We start from the raw sequence: 20,343 nt of genomic DNA on the forward strand, positions 1-20,343 counted from the left end.
CAGATTTTCAACATGTTGACAAGCAAATGGGGGAGCCCAGACATAGATCTATTTGCCTCCCCCCACAACTACCAGTTGGACAAATTTTGCACAATGATTCCTCACAAAAAAGTCTGGAAAGTGGATGCTCCGTCATTCAGCTGGAAAAACCTATCAGTCTACGCCTTTCCCCCTCTGCCTCTGCTCTCCAAAGTTCTGCTAAAAGTCAAACAGGACAAACCAAGAATGATTTTGATTGCTCCAGACTGGCCATGCCAACACTGGTACCCACTCTTGCACAGTGTGTCACAAATTTCTCCATGGCACCTGTCTCAGACACCTTTCTTACTGTCTCAGCAGGAGAACCAAATTCTGCACCCTCCGCTCCCAACACTGAACCTTGCAGCCTGGCTAATCACTTAAATTCACCCTTAGCATCCCTCAGCAAACCTGTGATGGATGTCATCTTGGAGGCGAGAAAAACAAGTACTAGAAAATCTTATGCTGACAAATGGAAAAGATTCTGTGCTTGGAATCAATCTCAAGGGATGAACACAGCAGCGCCCAATTTACTTCAGACTTCAGATTTTACAATACTTAGCTGAGATGCTTCACAAGGGCTTGTCCTTTTCCTCCATTAAAATTCATGCCTCAGCCATCTCTGCTCATTATAACACAGAATCTCCCCTCTTCTCTCATCCTCTGCTCAAGCAGTACCTCAGGGGGGCCAAAAACTTGAGACCACCCAGGAGAGCTCTAACCGCTGACTGAGACCTTAACCTTGTATTGGATAAACTCACTCTACCACCTTTTGAGCCAGCTGCTACTGCAGACTTAAAATGTCTTTCTTGGAAAACATATAACTGTAACAATGCGATAGCATCCACAGAAAAACCACCAATAAATACCAAAAATTGTGATGCTAAGTGCTCGAAAGTTTATTATTTTATCGTGTGGTTTTTTAGCGTTTATTATTTTATCGTGTGGTTTTTTAAATAAACTGTGAATTTCATCTATTTGGCTGCCAGGAAGTACTTTCGAGCACTTAGCATCACAATTTTTGGTATTTATTTCTTGGAAAACAGCTTTCCTTTTAGCAATCACTTCAGCTAGAAGTATATCTGAGTTACAGGCCCTTATGGCAGTGGAACCTTTCATAATCTTTCATGCGGACAGGGTGTCATTCAGGACCAAGCCATCCTTCATGCCCAAGGTGGTATCCAGTGTGGCTCTTAATCAGTCCATTCATTTGCCAACTTTCTTTCCCAATCCACAGAACAAAGGGGAATGGATTCTGCATTCATTGGATGTGCACAGACAACTTAGATTCTACTTGGACAGGACTAAACCTCGAAGAAAATCCGAACAACTGCTGGTAGCATTTGCTGCAGGGACAGAGAGAAAGACTATTTCAAAGCAAACCATTTCTAAATGAATAAGCCATTGCATTAATTTCTGCTGTAAGCACCATGGAAAACCTATCCCCCAGGGCATCAGATCTCATTCGACAAGGGCTGCATCTACTTCTTCAGCCTTTCTCAGAGGTGTTCCTACCAGGGATATTCTAGAAGCAGCTACCTGGAGTTCATTTCATACTTTCACCAAACATTATCATTTACCAGTTTTCTCTAAATCCAGAGCTGGCTGTGCCACTGCTGTCTTGCAGGGCCTTATAGCTGGTCCTAATGCTGTATAAATCCATCCTCCCAACCATAGCTTTGGGAATCTACCCAAATGTAATGACTGCAACAGTGAAACACGAAGAACATAGTACAGTTGTATACACTTACCATAAATGTAGATGTTCTAGTGTATTCACCGTTGCAGTCCTGGTTACTCTCCCTCCAGCCCTGTTTTTCTCTTACTACACCTCTACTTTCTGTTACTATGCTTAAAAGCCTTTTTGGTGTATTTGCTTTTGATTGGAGGTATATTTTTGTGTTTTTAATTTTATTTTGCTCCCCATTAGAGGGGCACCTGACATATGGGGCAAGAAAAACTGATGTAATGGTGTTGGCTGCATGTTTTATACCCCTGACGACCTGACGTCATGGAAGAAGGTACAGCAACTGATACAGGACCCAAGACTTTGTTAATCAGGCCGACTGAGGGCAACCTGCCAGCAGATTACCCAAATGTAATGACTGCAGCAGTGAATACACTCTAACATCTACATTTATGGTAAGTGTACACAACTGTGCTTTCTTCAGATAAGTGCCCCAGTGAGGCTTTTGCTCTTATCTTTTTTTTTTTTGCTTGTGGGGTACATGTCATCCAGAAAGGATAAATTCCTTTGTGGGAGACTGATTCCTCATAAAGATCATCTTCAGCAATGTTTATTTTGTCTCTGTGCTTCCCAAGACCATCTGTCCCATTCTCTTTGTCTAGCTTTTGTCTCTAAGACTCTTCGTAGTCAGCTTTCCTCTTTGGCCTTATATTTAGAGAACCAGTATCCTAAACGTTTAGCAAAAGATGTTATGGAAGGAACTTCCCGCTCTGAGGGTCAGCCATCCATGAAGAAAAACCAATAAAGCCAGGTCTGATTCTTTTGCTGTTTCACCTTCACTGGTCATCTTTCTTGAGGCTAGTGGAAGCCCAGAGGATTGCCCGACACTTCCGCTGGATTCTTCTGCTGTGACCGCTTTAGAGGCCAGCATGGAACTGACATCATGCACATCTCGCAGGCTTTGCAGACGTACCTTTCAGATGTTCAGGGGGAGCCGTGGCTAATTATTACCAAAGGGCCTAGGGGTGTTCCTCAGATTTTGGTAAGGGAAGAGGTTCTGACTACTATTCTAGGGTGCATATGGGGATCTGAACCTTCTATGTTTCATGAGTTGGCCATCCCTTTGAAGAAGAAACAGAAAACAAAGTATGTTTCTGCTGCTCTTAAAGACCCTCAGAATGACTGGCAGAATTTCACTCTGGGTTTGTTCAGTGCCCTTATGGCCTTGAAGCCCCCCTCTGTTTCTGTTCCAACTCTCCCTTGGTCTTTACTCTTTTTAAGAGACCCAGGGAGCAGGATTCCGCTGAAGAGAAGGGGGATTCGGATGAGGAATCCCTTGCTATTCTTCCCAGATTCCTTCTTTATTAGACTGTGGTTCTGAGGAGTCCAATAGTCCTGATGCTCCTTTTAAGATTTCCATTGGGGGGACAATTTCCAGAATGATGGAATTTTTAAATGTGATTGTGCCCAGGTTTCTGAGGTTTAGAAAAAGTTATTACAAGCTTCAGCAAATGGATTCTCTGAGACCTTCTGCTGTTCCTTTTGTCTTGCCTGCCTGTTTGGATGTCTTCTCTACTGTGTTTCTGGCTCTTGATTCCCAGCCGCCTGCTCCAAGAAACCTGATAGCCTTTATAAGGTAAGTGATGATTGCAAATTTTTCTGTAGGTGCCCATCTGCTGAACCTTTTGTGGTGTCTATGGCATCTGACAAGCCATCTGACTTACTGCCTTCTACAAAGTTGCTTCCTTCTGATAGGGACTGCAAGACTATGGAAAGGCTGGGTAAGAAGATGTATACCTTGGCTACCTTTGCTTTCCGGGCTTTCAGTTATCAGACCCATATGACTAGGTATATTTTGGCTCTTCTTTCCAAGGCCTGTCAGGTTATTTCTGACCTTCCTGATAATGAGGGGAAGACTTCTGCCATCTTCTTGTTAGGGACTTCCTGTAAGGTGGCTCGCCATTCTCTTAAATGCAGCTGTGATGCAGCAGATGCTTCCTCTAGGGCTGCTGCTTTTGGCTCTGTGATGAGGTATTCCTGGCTTAGTCTTCAACCTCTACTTGATGATATTAAGGCAAAGTTGATGGACGTTCCTCTGGACACGCATCTGTTTGGTGCTGCTGCTGATTTGTTTAAGTCCCTACAGGAAAAGGGTAAGGCCTTACAAGAGTTGAAACAGTTTTGTTTCTCCTGTACCTAAATTCCAAAGGGATTACCCTAATAAGCCAGCTTTTGTTCGTAGTCAGTCTCACTCCCTTCCAAAGGTAAAAAGGGTGGAAAATGTGCTCCTCCTACTAAAGCTACCCAGACTACTTCTACACAGAAATCTACTTTTCCTGAAAAAAAAAGCAGGTGCTGTCTGATTATCCTGTACTTCTCAGACACATTCCTCTTTCTCTTCATCGTTCCCTCTCTCTTCCTGTTTGGTTAAAGCTTACTCAAGATTCCTGGGTTCTTTCCATCATTCACCAAGGGTATTTACATGGTCTGGAAGTCTCTTCCCCTTTCATGAACATTCCTCAACCCCCTTAGGAACAACTAGCCTTTCTTTTCCAGAGGTGCTTCAGGGTCTCTTGACTTGGAACTATTCAGGAAGTTCAGTTTCCCCAAAGGGGGAAGGGGTATTATTCCAGAATGTTTTTGGTCCCCAGGAAAGAGGGTACTTGGAGACTAATTCTGGATCTCTCTCATTTAAACACCTTTCTAAAAGTCCCTTCCTTTCAGATGTTGGCCCTTCAGACCTTGTTTTCTCTGCAGCTTCCTCAGGCTTTTCTAGTTTCTCTGGACCTCAAGGATGCTTATCTTCATATCCCTATTCATCCCCTTTTCAGGAAGATTTTGTTTTTCTCCGTTGCTTTGTGGCATTTTCAGTTTTCTGCTTTGCCCTTTGGTTTCTGTACTGCCCCAGGGGTATTCACCCACATAACCACATAGGACAGGTGTTGGAGGCCATGAATTCTCTTTATGAAGTATTTCTTTGGCCTTTCCAGTTGGAACAGATGTTTGGAGAGGTACAGACCAAACTGGGTGTTTACTCAATTATCTGTCTAATGACGGAGGAGTATAGAGCGGTAATAACCTCCTTTTTTCTGGATGCAGTCCCTTTACTTATGAGATGAACCACGTAAAAGGCTTTTCTGACCACTGCTGCTACATGATGATCAAATGTGAGATTTATTAGCCTGAGTACTTAGGTCTTTCACCACAGGTTGTGTGCATAGGGGGTTGCCAATGATGTGGTAATCAGTAGGGCCCGTGTTTTTGCTGAAGGGTATGATGGTGCATTTTTTGCATTTAGCTTGAGGCCCTGACCTTGGCACCAGTCATTGGTTGCTGTGAGCCCCTCTTGCAATATATTAACATCATTTGTGGAGTCAGTGACAGCACCCAACTTAGTCATCTGCAAATTTTGTCAGCCACATGCCTTTTGTCTTTGTCTGGACCTCTGAGAGATAGGTGCCAAACAATAGGGATCCCAGGACAAATCCCTGGGGAACTCCACTAGTGACAGCTCTGCTATTTGAGGTGGAGGTGCTTGTTTTGACCTTGAGGTTCCTGTCTTTGAGCCAACTGGCTACCCACCTGATGAGATAGGGATTTGCACCAAATTGTGTTAGCTTTTCGATGATGCCCTAGTGGGGGGTTGTGTTAAAGGCCTTAGCTAAGTGAAGGCAAGCTGTATGTACTGACTTTCCTTCATCTAGTGCCTTGGTGACGGTCTCAAAGAAGCCAACCAGGTTCAACAGGCAAGATTTGCCCTTGACTCATCCGCACTGGGTGGGATCAAGTGCTTGGAGATTGCCTATGTCGTCGTTTTTGATTCATAATAATATGCTCCGTGGCTTTGCAGATCAGATGTCAAGGTAATGGGGCAGTAGTTTCCAAGGTCATTAGTGGCACCACCTTTGTGCAAGGGGGTGACAATGGCAGTTCTTCACTCTGCTGGGATGAAGCCTGTTCTTAGGCTGTGGTTGAATAGGGTGCTCAATGGCAAAGCCAGTTCTTGCTGGAGATGGTGCAGAATACAGCCTGGGATACTATCAGGTCCCATGGAAGCTATGTTCTTTGCCTTGAATTAGGGCCTTTAACACTTGATCTATGGAGATATGAGGTGCGGGAGAAGTATCAGGGATGTCAAAAGGGCCTTTGGGGGGGACAGGAAGGTGAAGTTTGCACTGAACCCATCTGCTAGCAGGTTGGCTAAGTCAGCGAGATCAGTGTAAGTGATACTGTTAAGTAGTAATTCGGAACAAACCTGGGCTTTGCCATGAGGGCTCCTGACATAACTGAAGAAGGCTTTGTTGTTTCCCTTTGTTTCGGAGACTAGTTTAAGTTCATAATTGGCTTTGGAGGTTTTCACTAGTGATCTAATTTGCTTGTTGAGGCTAAGGAGGGAATCTTTCCTATTTGGAATTAGTTTTTTTTTACCTTTGGACAGCAGTTTCTTCCTTTTGTTGTAAAGCCTTTAGATAGAGGATGGTGCACCAAACAATTTTGTTTCCTTGAGGAGCAGGTTTTAGTTCTGTTGGGTATGGCTGAGTCCATGCAGTTGTATATGTGCTTGTATACTGCATTGGCGTACTGTTCAGCATAGTTGTCTGCGTCCTCTGAGGGGGGTGGTTGTGTGAAGCTACAGATACCTTCCCTTAGGAGGATGTAGTCGGCTTTTCAGAAGTTTTTTAGCTCGATTACGATTGGGGGTGGGAGGGGATAGAAACTTCAGACAAGACAGTTCGATGATCTGATCTCACCAGAGAAGAACATATTATGGGAGTGGTGCAGTGGTCACCCATGTTGGTTAGAACCAAGTCCAGAATGATGTTCTTTGTTTTTCACTGTTGCAGTCATCACATTTGGGTTATCCCTGCCAGGGTAACCCTCAGCCAGCCCGAATACCAGAGACTTAGTATTTCTATGTCAGTTGTTGTCGCTTTAGGACTGATGTCAGGCCGTCATTAGTATAAAGTAAGGTGGCCGAGGCCATTACATCAGTCTTTCTTGCAGTGGAGCCTGAAGCAGAAGCAGTTCTCACGAGTGCTGGTCGGCTGCTACCCGAGTTTTCATCTTCGAATTGAAGTTGAAGTCTTCTAAAGCTAAGTACCCCGTTGGGGATCATTTTTTCTTGCACTAACCGATGTCAGAAAAAGTTAACAATCGTCTCGCCTCTGAATAGCAAATACTACACCAAGACTTCCAGTCTTACTGCATCACTTGTCGGTTCTGTGCTTTGTTCAATGCCAGAACTATCTGTCGTTGGGCCCTTATTGTAGCCAGATATTTTCGTTTACAGTCTTTGAATTCCGATATGGCTTCGGTAAGCCATCCAACAGCAGATCTTCCGAAAAAACATAAAGATAAAGACAGATCACACAGATTCAAACCTTCTGATGATGCTTCCGTTAAGCTAGTCATCAGTCCTCCGGTACTCAGTGAGGCACTTCCGCAGTCCCTGATGCCTGCTTCAGTTGATTCGCAGGCCACTGCTGAGACCCTTTTGGACTCTGGTATGCCGCAATACTCTTCTTTGACTAAAGATCCTGTGGTCATCTCTACCTTGGATGGGTCTGGAGCTGCTGAGCAGACACTGGCTTCCGAGGAGGTCCTTCGCACTACTGAATCTCAACGCAAACCAACATCTTCTTTCACGACTACCATGCCTTCAAAAACGACTCAGTTTCTTAGGCCCAGGGTTTGAACCACACCCAAGAAACCAACGACCCATACTCAGGCGCCTATTACCTTACCTCAGACTCAAATGCTTAAAATTGAGGAAGACCTTATCATGCTGATCAGGGTAAGCCAAGCTACACCCTCAAAAAGGAAAACAGATCTGTCCCCTGTAGTTTTGTCTGAACAAGAGTCAGATGAATCTGATGCATCTCACTATGAAGACATGCAACCCCTCTCCACTTATGAGGATTCTGATGCAGAGGAATCCATTCCTTCAGCGTTTCCCCCAGAGGATTTTTCCTTTGGGGAAACCCTGCATACTTTAAGGGAGCATTTCCAATGGGAGAGTCAGGACTACCCTCAGTCTAAAAAGAGACTCAGGGAATTCTTAAATCTTCCACAGCACAGACCCTTGGCCTTCCTCCCTGTCCTGGATGTTGTTTTCCTTGAGTCCAGCTTGACTCCTGATGCCCTACCTCCTGCTCCCAGAAAACCAGATGGGTACTATAGAGTCCCTGACTCACACATACACCTTTTTAAAAATCCAACAGCTGACCCTGAGGTCATTTCTCAAGGGCCAAAAGAGATTAAAAGCAACCTCTGTAAAGAATCCCACCCCCTCAGACAGGGATTCCCGAGCTTTGGACAGGTGGGGTAAAGTATACACCTCAGCTACTCTTGCTATCAGGGCACTAAATTGTCAGTTCTATATGCTGAAATTTCAGCAACATATCGTGGAACTCCTTAAACAAAAAAAGGCTTATTTTCCTGCTTGGGCAGAATACAAAGATTTACAAGACTTAATGCATTCTGCAAGCCAAGTAACTAAGCACTCTTTGCACTGTGGTTTTGACACCCTAGAAGCTTCTTGCAGGGCAGCAGTCACTGGATCTGTCATTAGAAGACATGCATGGCGTAAGGAACAACCCTGCCAGACCATGTCAAATCTAAATTGTTGGCTCTCCCCTTGCACAAAGATGACTTATTTGGCCCTAAGGCAGAAGAGGTCTTAAAGATGGAAGAAAAAGCAAAATCTATGCAAACAGTTAAGGATTTCTTACAAGTCCAGCCCCCTAGGTTCAGCAGGCATTGTCCCTCCAAGCACTGGTCCTTTCCTGCTCCAAGTAAACCAGCCCAGCCTAGGCCCCATGGAAACAGACCCCCCCCCTAGACAGCAGCCCCAGGGAATGCAGAGATCTAAGCAGTGGACTACCTCCACTTCAAAACCAGGGAGTTCTAAGCCAACCCCTTATGGTAAGAACTCACAATGATTCACCTCCTCCACCTTCCTCCTCTGCCCACCCTCACTTTACCCCTAGGAGGAAAACTCTCCTTTCACTCAAGCACCTGGGCCACCATAACCAAGGACCAATGGGTTCTGAACATGGTGTCTCAGAGATACAAATTTTCCTTCCATACCCTTCCCACCCCAAAAGGGTTCCCAGATTTGCCACCAAGTCAGTGGGCAGAGGCTCAAAAGCAAGTCCTTTCCCTGCTCTCTATGAGAGCAGTAGAGCACGTTCCTGCAGAACAGGCCAAGGCTTCTACTCCAGACTTTTTCTGGTGCCCAGAAAAGAGGGCACTTGGCACCCCATCCTCGATGCATTCTAAACACCTTCCTGGTGATCCCAAAATCCAAAATGCTCACCCTCCAGCAGCTGCTACCCATGCTCTCCAAGGACACTTAGCTAGCCACCCTAGATCTAAAAGAGGCCTACCTTCACAATCCCTATAAGGGAATCATGCAGGAAATATCTCTGCTTCAGGGCAGGATCTCAGCACTTTCAGTTCTCTGCTCTTCCCTTTGGCTTCTCTACTGCTCCACGGGTTTTCACAAAATGTCTGGCTCCCGCCATTGCCTTTTGCCGTCAGAGAAATATTCAAATTTACCCACCTTATTTCCACCCTACTTTATGCCTCTCCAATATATACCAACCTAAGGCAATGCGGTCTAAATAAGCTAGAGACCTGTACAACAAAATTGCCAAATTCGCCACAGGGGCATCCTACCATAGTCACCACTGTCTCTCACTTGCTGAACTGGGCTGGCTTGAACTCCCTCACCTCCTTCAATGATATCAGCTATCACTCCCCCACAAACTAGTAAACCATCCACTAAATGCCCCATCCCTCCAGAATCTACTTCAACACTATCGCACCATCAGACCACTAAGATCCAGCAACAAAAATCACTTGCAGATCACTAAAGCCAATAACTCTGCTGGTGAACACTATTCTATTGTGCCATAGCCAAATTATGGAACTCCCTCCCACCCACAATTACCTCCGTACCATCATGCACCCACTTCAAAACTTTACTAAAAGCGCACCTAAAAACATGCTGGCTATGCTCTTGCAACTCCCACTCTAATATCACCCACCCCATCCAACCACTACCTTTCTTTCCACCCCACTAACTACCTTGATTATAGCAAGCTCAGATGCTCATAAGCCTGGTACTTTTTATACAGCAGGAACTTCTTATTGTAACATTTGTTAATGTCTGTTATGTACTTCGCAGATACAGATTCTAGTTGTCTACTGATGTACTATGTTCTTCATCTGTAAATATGTTTGTAATTAATTGCTATGTTAAATTGTTAATCGCTATGTAATCCAATGTAACTACTGTCTGTTTATTTTAACTGTGGAGCTTTTCTCCCCTGGCCTCCACTGAAAATGGACCTACGTCCAGTTGGACACTCCCGGTCAACAAATGTAAATAAATAAATACTTAGACTGCCTTATTCAAGCAGACAGCCAGGAAAAGCTGCTCAAGCACCTGGCCTTTGTAAAGACCCTACTAACCTCCCTAGGGTACACAGTCAATGAAAAGAAATCCAAACAGGTGCCCACACAAAGGATAATCTTCCTGGGAGCAAGTCTGGACACAGTATCCCAGATGGCATTCCTTACACCAGAGAAATAAACTTTCCTGACAACCTACTTCTCTCAACAACCCACCAGGCCCCAGCTATCTGCAAGAAAGATCCTGCAGGCTCTGGGGTTCATGGCATCTTGCATTCTACTCATTTCATGTGCCAGACTGCATATGAGGAAACTTCAATGGTACCTAAAGAGCCTTTGGTGTCAACACTGTCAAGACCTGGAAACTCTTCTACCTGTAATTCCTTGCCTCAGAAAGGAATTTCTTTGGTGGGCAACAGCATGCTCCCACAACAAGGGACTGCCCTTTTCCCCAACCCCTGCCACCCAGACCCTCACCACAGATGCATCGGACTACGCTTGGGGTGCACACCTGGACGGCAGGTGCATACAGGGCCAATGGAGCCCTCAGGAAATCCCTCTGCACATCAATCAAAAAGAGATGATGGCTGTGCAGCACACCTTGATAGCTTTCAAACCCCTTCTCTCTCCCGGGTTTCTCTTGATCAAAACAGACAAACACCACTGTGATGTGGTACATCAACAAGCAGGGAGGGACTCACTCCTACCGTCCGTGCAGGCTGGCCCTTGACTCACCTCCTCCTCCATGCAACTACACCTGATAGCACAATTCCTACCAGGCTGTCTCAACTCTCTGGCAGACCAATTAAGCAGAAACCTTCTGGACCCACACAAGTGCCAACTCCACCGAAGTACCTTCACCCTAATAACTCAGAAATGGAGAACCCCGAAGGTTGACCTCTTTGCCTCCCACACCAACCATCAGCTCAGCAAATTCTACACCAGGGAGCATCACTGCATGGCTTGAAAGTGGATGCCCTGTCCTTCCCCTGGGTCAGTATCGGTCTATTCCTTTCCTCCCCTACCTCTCATCCCCCGGGTACTGCTCAAAATAAGGGAGCAAAAACCAAGGACCATTCTTATAGCTCCAGACTGGCCCCGACAACACTGGGTACCCCTTGCTGCGCAGCCTGTCCCTGCTGCCTCCATGGCATCTTCCTCACATTCCAAATCTCCTGACCCAGAGAGAAGGGGATTAATGCATCCCAAATTGTAGACACTCATTTTGGCAGCTTGGCTTATTCCCTAACCCTGGACCAATCTGCCATCCTCAGTAAACAGGTTCTGGATGTTATCTGTGAGGCCAGATGTCCTAGCACCCCATAGTCTTATGCAGGTAAAGGGAAAAGGTTCTGCACCTGCATCCAGGCTAAGGGAGCCAGTACGGCACATCCCTCCTTCCCTCACATCCTGGATTACTTAGCTGACCTACTACACAGTGGTCTCTCTTTCTCCTCTATAAAAATTCATGCCTATGCTATTTCTGCTCATTTTCCCACTGAGCAGCCCCTTTTGTCGCATTCTTTGATCAAACAGTTCCTCATGGAGGCTAGCAACTTGAGGACCCCCAGAAGGGCACCAACACTAGCTTGGGACCTTAACTTTGTCTTGGAAAAGCTCACCCTGCCCCTTTTCGAACCAGCTTCTTCTGCAAATCTAAAATTTCTCTCCTGGAATACAGCATTCTTTCTGGCCATCACCTCAGCCAGAAAAATCTCTGAGCTGCAAGCACTCGTGGCTGTGGAACCCTTCATCCTCTTCCATGCAGACAGGGTATCCCTCAGAGCTAACCCATCCTTCATGCCCGATGTGGTGTCCAGTGTGGCTCTCGACCAAATCATTCATTTGCCCACCTTCTTTCCTAATCCCCAGAACAAGGGGGAACTGGTTCTTCACTCTCTAGATGTGCACAGACAGCTCAGATTCTATCTGGACAGGACTAAATCCTTCAAAAGGTCTAATCAATTGCTGGTTAGTTTTGCTAAAGGGGCAGAAGGCAAAGCCATCTCCAAGCAAACCATTTCCAAATGGATAGCACACTGCATCCATTAATGCTACAAACAGCATGGAAAGCCTCCCCCAAGGGGGTCAGGACACACTCCACCAGAGCAGCCTCCACCTCTGCAGCTTTCCTAAGAGGAGTCCCCACCAGGGACACCCTGGAGGCTGCCACCTGGAAATCTGTTCACACTTTTACCAAGCATTACCATCTGTCTCTCTTCTCCAAATCCAGGGCAGGGTTTGCCTCTGCAGTCTTGCAGGGCATCCTAACCAGCCCCTAGTTTCCTTGACTGCCTCCATCCATTTCTTAAGCTTTGGGAATCTACCCAAATGTGATGACTGCAACAGTGAAACACGAAGAACATAGTACAATTGTATACACTTTCCATAAATGTAGATGTTCGAGTGTATTCACTGTTGCAGTCCTGGTTTCCCTCCCTCCATCCCCCTCTGTTCTCTTTCTTTCCTTACAAGGGACATATTGGTATTTATTTTCCACTGGTGGGGTTCTTCCACCAGAACCTGGCCTCCTACTTTGGGGGCTCCTGACAGGTTAGGGCAAGGAAAACTGATGTAATGGCATCGGCTGCCTTACTTTATACTACTGACGGCCTGATGTCAGTCCCCAAGCGACAGCAACCGATGCAGAAATACCAAGTCTCTGGTATTCAGGCCGGCCGAGGGCTTCCCTGGCAGAGATAACCCAAATGTGATGACTGCAACAGTGAATGCACTTAAACATCTACATTTATGGTAAGTGTACACAACTGTACTTTATCTCCCCTTGTGGGGGATGAGACGAGTTGGTCTAGTGCATTAGAAGTGATGAAGTCAAGGAATCGTTGAGTGAGTGCAATAGTGCAGGAATAGTTCACCTGGTCTGTGGTGGGGTAGTTGAAGTCACAAAGGATCAGGGTGTTGGGGAGTACCTTGATGGAGTCAAGTACATCCAAGTAAGAGGAGTGGGTGTCCTGAGTCATTAAAGAGGGGTCTGTAGCTGGCTATAACTTGGATGGGTGTCTTGCCAACTGTCAGTTGCACCTGGAGTAGTTCCGTTGTGTCATGCTGGCAATCCTTAATGAAGATGGACTCCACCACCCTTAGTCTTCCTGACCTCATTTTGGGGTCAGAATGTGTTAAATGAAGTATAGCCTGGTAAGCCAGGGGTGCTCTCTGCAGCCCTGAACCAAGTTTCCATGACCACACAGACATTGGGATCTTCCAGTGCAAGGAGAGCCTCCAGTGCATGCATTTTCAGATTTATGCTGCTAGTGTTAAGCAGCATGGCCTTCAGTTTGCTTTTTGACAGATCTTTTATGTTGGAAGATTTGTCTTTGGAACATTTCCTAAAAAAGGCAAAATGGGGGAGGTGAGAGCCTTGGCCAGGATCTGAAATCCCAGTGGTGACAGGTGAAGGCCATCTCTGGCAAAGCATTGAGGCCTGTCAACCATGTCATCCCAGGCAGACAGATACTGGATCCCCTTGGAATGACACCAGAAAGTAAGCCAATTGTTGAAATCAATTATTTTTTGTTGGTATTGTGGTAACGTTCTTGGTAAAGCTAGAATGCTGCTTAGGACTAGGGTCATACCTGCCTGGAACACACAGTCTGAGAGCTCAGTCATATCTCTCTTCATATAGTCCAGGGAGGTGATTCACATCAACATGGACAATGATGGAGTCATACTTGTACTTGTTGTGGAGAGAATTAAGTGCGTGCGTGATGTGGCAGATTCTGGCACCAGACAGCTGACCGTGACCTTCTCCTTGTCAAGCCTGGTGAGGGGGACATCAGTGTATCTCACAATTGAGTCACCAGTGACTTACATGTTTGGTTTATTGTTATGCCTTGTGGGCTGTGAGGGTTTATTGTTTTGCCTTACGGACTGTGTTTGTGAGACATTGGTGTGTTGTCTGCTGTATGTGATGTTTGATGATGTGTGTGGAGTGTTTGTAAGTTTGTTTTGGAGCTCTCTCCTGTTTAGGTAAGTTTTTATTGAGGACCTCTCCATAGGTGTGTGTGTGTCGTGTTGGCTATGTGATGTGAGTGGTGTGGTGTTTGTGCTGGCGATCTCCTCTTTGTCAGGAGTACTGACTGTGGCGCAAGAGAGCATGGATTCCAGGTTACTGATGTACATGCATTTCTCGCAGTTAGAAGAATTATGTGCTAGGAGAAGAGGGTTGTCAGTAAACTTGAGACTGTTGCTGCACTGTCTCAGTATGCCCATGTTGACTAGGCTGACAGGAGAAAATGATGGGAATTGTCCAGACAGTATTCTGAATACTTGGGCAGACTTATGGAGAGAGGGTTTTGATAAGGGTTTGTCCACAAGCATGTGGATCACAAAACCATCTTAAATGTAAAGCAACTGACCTGAAGCACAAGTGATAAAACCAAAACTAAGATGCTTAGAATAACAGATAAATTTAATCAGGCTACTAACAAGCAATAATAAATGCAGCAGAATAAAAGCACTTGAACCTTTAAGAGCACACAGCAAAAATTAGGTGATAAAGTAGGAAGAACACAGTTACAGTAAAAGCAGCTGAATAAAGTGTATTTTTTGTTGTTTTTATTAAGTGGAGAGTGGGGAAACAAAAGATTGTTCAAGATTAAGAAACTAAGGGGGTTGGCCTTAGGGTTGCCACCTTTTCAAATGCCCAAAGTGGGACATTTTTGGTACAAACATCAGATTTTGCAGGCCGAAACATACCCACAGCCAGTGCAAAGGACAGAACTTCACTTTTTTGCCTAAGTAACAGCTTATTCTTGTAGCATTTTAGTTGTTTATTCTGTTTCTTATAACATTTAGGTGTTTCAGATACAGAATCACTGTTTTATGCAACTGTTACATAAAATATAGGAAATGTCCTAAAATATCAGGACATTTGCCATTTTTACAATTGTTTTGCAGGACACAACTGCGCAATGAGTGACTGTCCCTCGCAGAGTGGGACAGGTGGTAACCCTAGCCTAGTTGGCCTTCCTAAATGTTGTCTCTGTACTCTCTAGACTGAGCTGATGAGATGGGACAAGGAGGAGTGTCCAAAATCAAAGAAGCAAGGGGTTTGTCCTTTCCAAATGATCTCACTGTACTCAGTTGAGTGAGCAAATGAGATGAGAATGGGAGAAGTGGCCAAAATCAATTTTACAGCAGAGGCGGGCAGTTCCAAAGCCACCAGGTTTAAGAGTACAACAGCAAACAATGCAGGCAGATTACAGAGGCCAGCCATAAACAATGAAACAGATGTATAAATGTAGTACAGTGTAAATCAAGTGCAAAAAAGTATACTTGTCAGTTTGGTATATCAGATGGATGTCCTTCAAGGATGCATCTGCAGTCATAACATATGGGTTGTCCTGCTCAGGCGCCCCTCGGCGGATTCGGATTCCAAAGTTATAGAGTCCAACACGGCCAGGTAGTTTTAGTTCTGATATATTAGCTCTGCACGATTTTACAGACTGTAAGTCTTTGTACTAGAAGTACAATGTCTTTCTACTAGAGGTTTTCTGTTAACTGTCTCTCTCGTAACCTGGATCCACTTTCTATGGATATTGCTTTGGCTGTCTTATCTGTGTAAATTCCTCAGTTCTGGGATGGTGTATTCTTCTATACCTGTTAGCTCTTTCTACTTCTCTGCCCCTAGCCAGCCCCCTTAGCCTCTAGACTTGAGGCTAAGCAATTTCTTAAAGGCGTCCTTCATATTAGACCTCACAGGAAGCCTGTCCCGCCTTTCTGAGACCTTAATTTCCTTTTGAAGAAATTGACTTTGGGCTCCTTTTGAGCCTGTGGATTCAGCTTCTTTGCAGCATTGTTCTTGTAAGACTGTTTTTTTATTGGCTCTTACTTCTTCCAGACAGGTGTCTGAGCTTCAAACTCTAGCTTAACGGCAGTTTTGGACCTGTGTGGCCTGTCTGTCTTTATCCTTACTTTTTTCAGAAGATCAGTAGTCGGACGGCTTACCGAAGCCATATCGGAATACGGGGACTGAGAATGAAAATATTTAGCTACAATAAAGGCTCGACATTGTATATTTCTGGCATTGAACAAAGCGCAAAAGTGACAGCGAGGTACATCGTGGTCTGGGCCTAAACAGGTGACGCAGTAAGAATGGAAGTCACAGTGTGGTATTTGCATTCCACAGACGAGACAATTGTTTCTGACATCAGTTAGAGCAGGAAAAAGGATCCCCAATGGGGTACTTAGCTTTAGAAGACTTCAACTTCACTTCTGAAACGAAACTCAGGTAGCGGCCAACCGGCATTCGTGCGAACTGCTTCTGCTTCGGGCTCCTCGGCAAGAAAGACTGATGTAATGGCGTTAGCTGCCTGATTTTATACAATTGACGACCTGACGTCAGTCCTGGAGTGACAGCAACCGACGCAGAAATACTAAGCCTCTGAGCTTCAAACTCTTACAGCTGTTCCCTTTTTTAGTTTTCCATAAGGGCAGTGTATCCCTTCATACTAATCCTCCTTTTCTGCCCAAAGTGATGAATGAGTTGTCTCTTAAATTCCTTTGACCACTTTTTTTCCCTTCTCCGAAGTCTGCTAGTGAGAAGGTTTTGCACAGCTGGGGATGTGCATAGACAACTCAGATTTTATTTGGATAAGACCAAAGCTTTTTACAAATGTGATCAGCTTTTTGATTTTTCATCCCAGATCTTTAGTATTGGTGTTTCCAAGCAAACTTTTTCTTCTTGGATATCTAAAACCATTTCTTTTTATAATTTTTTTCAAGGCAAGAGCCTTCCTTATTCAGTTAAAGCTTATTCTGCTAGGGCTTTGCCTTCTTCTGGTGATTTTTTTTCAAAGGTTTAGATACAAACACTATTCTTGAGGCAACTACCTGGACTACTGTTTATACTTTTACAAAGCACTTTAAGTTGGATGTGATATCCAGGGCTAGAGCAGATTTTGCTGGAGACATCCTTCATGGTTTCTTAGAGGGTTCTGCTGGTCCTTCCTCCTCCCTCTCTTCTTCATGAGTTTTTGCACTTTAACGCTTGTAAGGAATACTGCAGCTGTACAAGGGCAGGACGTAGTACAGTTGTGTAAAATCTTGCCATAACTGTAGATGTCCTTCTCTTCAGTGTTGTACTTTTCACCCCCCTCCCTCCTCCCCCTGGTTCTTTTCCATTCTGAATGCGCTTGGTATCTCTCTAATTCCTAGGCTGTTGCTCCTACTGGGACTGTCAGTTCTGAGGATGGTATGTCTGGGCATCAACTTTTATGCCCTACATTGTACGCAGGGAGCATGTGTAATGTACTGCATCCCCTTAGCAAACTAAAGGCTTTGGTATACTGGCTGTCCTTGGTATGGGATCCCTGTTGTAAGGAGTACTGCAACAGTGAAGAGAAGGACATCTAGTCCTATAGCAAAATTTTACACAACTGTACTTTCTGGATAATGATTGGGCATTGTAAAAGACCTAATTGAGATAAAAGGATTTAAAACCTTGATCCTTGCTGTTCAGTTTAAAAGCTAAATGTGATATTTTTTTCTTTTTAATTTGCCACGGTGGTGGTATCTCCTCACAGCAAGTCTCCTGTTCGATTCTCATCTGGGGTGCCTTCTGTGCGGAGTCTGCATGTCCTCCCTGCAGTCACATGGGTTTCCCCCGGGTGCTGCAGTTTCCTCCCACATTCCAAAGACATGCAGTAGGTAGATTGAACACTAAATTGGCCACAGGTGAGTGTGCGCAATTGAGTGGTATGAATAAACTACCTCGGCAGGGCTAGCTACCTGGCAGTGTAAACTTTGGCTGAAGATGATTGTCACTGCAAGTGACACCCTGACCCCATGTGCAAAAAGGGAAAAGGGGTTGAATATGAATGGATGTTAAGAAAGAAGTGCAGTCTGGCCATATTACTTGTCGAGGTACTATATATGATACTAAATACTAATTTATTATAAGAGTTTGTGTTGGTCTGCATAGCGCTTGTCCTGATTGTTTGTGTTCATTATTAATTTAAGATTACTCTGTGCTTAAATGGTCATTTGAATTTTCTGTAATTTGTAAGAAATTTCATCAGCTGTTATAGTATACATTTGCCCTTGGAAGGGAAAAAAGGGCACTTCTCAAGTTTTTGTTTGTTTGTTAATATTGCTTGCTAGTACTGAAAAAATAATTAAGTATTTGAAATCAAAGTATTGTTTCAAATAAAACAGTATACCTAAAAACAGTCTGCAGTGCAGTTTTGCACATGGTATTGTGACCTCTGCTCAACAGGAAATAGTCGCAGTGAGAGATGGTCAGTAAAGTATATAAACTAGAATGGTTTAAAATGTGAATGTTCATATACTGTAAATGTTAGTACATAAATGCATGTACAAGACTTCACTCATTATATTTCCATGGTAACAGTACTTACAGCTGTGTTCCTGAGGCTGCAGTTACCATAGAAACGTGTTCAGGGAAAATGTTATTGTGAAAGAGAGTGCATTTTACATATATAGGGGACAGAGGCATGTTTATATATTCAGAGACAGGGCTGTCATACTGTAATGTAGTTGATACATTGTTACATTACTCTAAGTTGTAATGTTATGCTGACCACGTACTATTTTATTGCTTTACAGGAATCTGGTTCATATGATAGAGTACTCTCAGAAGGAATTACAGAGACTAAGGTAGGATTCTTGTACAGCTATTCTTGACTTTCCCTCTGGTGTGATGATGCAGAGTAAAAAAAAAAAAAAAAACACCCCTCCCCCAAATTAGTTTGACATATATTGCAGTTGAACTGTTTGTGTGCAGAACAGTGTTATTCTGGCTGCATAGGGAACATGAATAAAGTGGTTTATAATTTGCATTGTTAAATGCTGAAAAGGGATTTTTTTCCTTCAGTTGTATGTTTTTGGTAATGTAAAAATGCTGATGTGTAATATCAGCTGGTATTCCTGGGCTGAGTACTTAAACTGGATCATCTTTCCAAGTAAATGCCAAGGAAGACACTTTGTGCCATTCAGATGTGGTTGTAGTTCAACAGTCCATTTTCTTCTGCTGGGGGTGGGGTGAGGTGGACACTACAAACTTCCAAAACCCAAGCTATGCATCTTGTTCATTTTTACAACAGTATATGGATATTGTCTACTGCTGAGGCACTAGACCAGGGAAGGGCCGTGATGCAAAGGCTCATACCATGTTAACCTAGAAGATAAATGGTACTGTTTACCAGACACTGTCTGGTTCTCCTTCAGGAAAAGGGGAAGGAAACTAAACTTTTTTCTGTTTTGGCTTCATAGCCATCTAACTTCAGCAGTCAGTAATCTGCTTTCAACATCTGGTCAATATTTTGGGAGGCATGTGGCAATTATGTTTATGTATATAATTTTCAAAACGTAATTATGTATTTTAAGTCACTGTGGTAAACGTCAAAGGCAGTGCTTGGCTGATGAGGAGGCAGCTGTGCTGTGACTTTGCATTTGTTATACAAACCCTAGACATATAGGGAGCAGCCTCTCCTGTACCCAAGTCATAGAATGTGTCATTGGGGAGTGACACGTATTATTATTTAAGCGGGAAAGGGTTGGGTCCATCCTGGTAGACATTTTGTACAGCCTGTTCCATGAACATATAGAGTGCCTTTACTTTTTCTTGATGTCCAGTGGGTTTATTAGTACCTGTTTGCCAATGATGAAAGTATAGAGATATTTTTCTTTACTTTGATTAGGATAGTATGTTAAAGAATTATAAAGCAGCATATGTTTTAAATGGAAATCCAGGATGGTAGCTGCTTGTACAACATTAGGCATGGAAATGACCTTTGACAATCTTTTAATGATCTACAACTCTGCATGTACTGTGAGAAAATGGTCAGCAGTTAATGCTGGATTACAATGCGAGAATGTAAAACCTCTGTTTACTTTACAATCGTGTGGAATACTGCGTGCATCTCTGGGAAGTCAATTTTTATGTAGGTACATGCAAAAGGCACTCCAGAGATTTGATGATGCAGGGTTTATACCAGAGGTCATAGAAGTAAGGATTAATTTTACTAGGCAGTACCTTTGTTGGAGAGCTTGCATAGTCCATTGGGGTAGCATCTTTCAGAGATGATGTGAAATGAGATAATGCTTAAAGTAGGTTTAGTACTTTAAACCACTGAACTTGAGCAAAGCCTAAGGTCTGGCCTCAGCTTGTGTTTAAGCCAAAAGTCACAAAGTAATAATATAGCAAGTGTAGCAGTGCAGAAATGCAGATGTTATGGCTG

The 20,343-nt window shown here is 44.1% G+C and overlaps 1 protein-coding gene across 1 annotated transcript in view; it reads left to right on the forward strand.

The window, feature by feature from the left end:
* The window catches only part of BCAS2 (BCAS2 pre-mRNA processing factor), a 713,255-nt gene that overhangs the window by 499,691 nt on the left and 193,221 nt on the right, over positions 1-20,343 (forward strand). The window contains exon 6 of the mRNA XM_044076156.1: positions 18,710-18,760. Coding sequence (XP_043932091.1) covers positions 18,710-18,760 — 51 coding nt within the window. The remainder of the gene's footprint in view (positions 1-18,709; positions 18,761-20,343) is intronic.

This window comes from Protopterus annectens, chromosome 7.part0 (genome assembly GCF_019279795.1).
Source record: "Protopterus annectens isolate FY-2018-M chromosome 7.part0, PAN1.0, whole genome shotgun sequence".
NCBI lineage: Eukaryota > Metazoa > Chordata > Ceratodontiformes > Protopteridae > Protopterus > Protopterus annectens.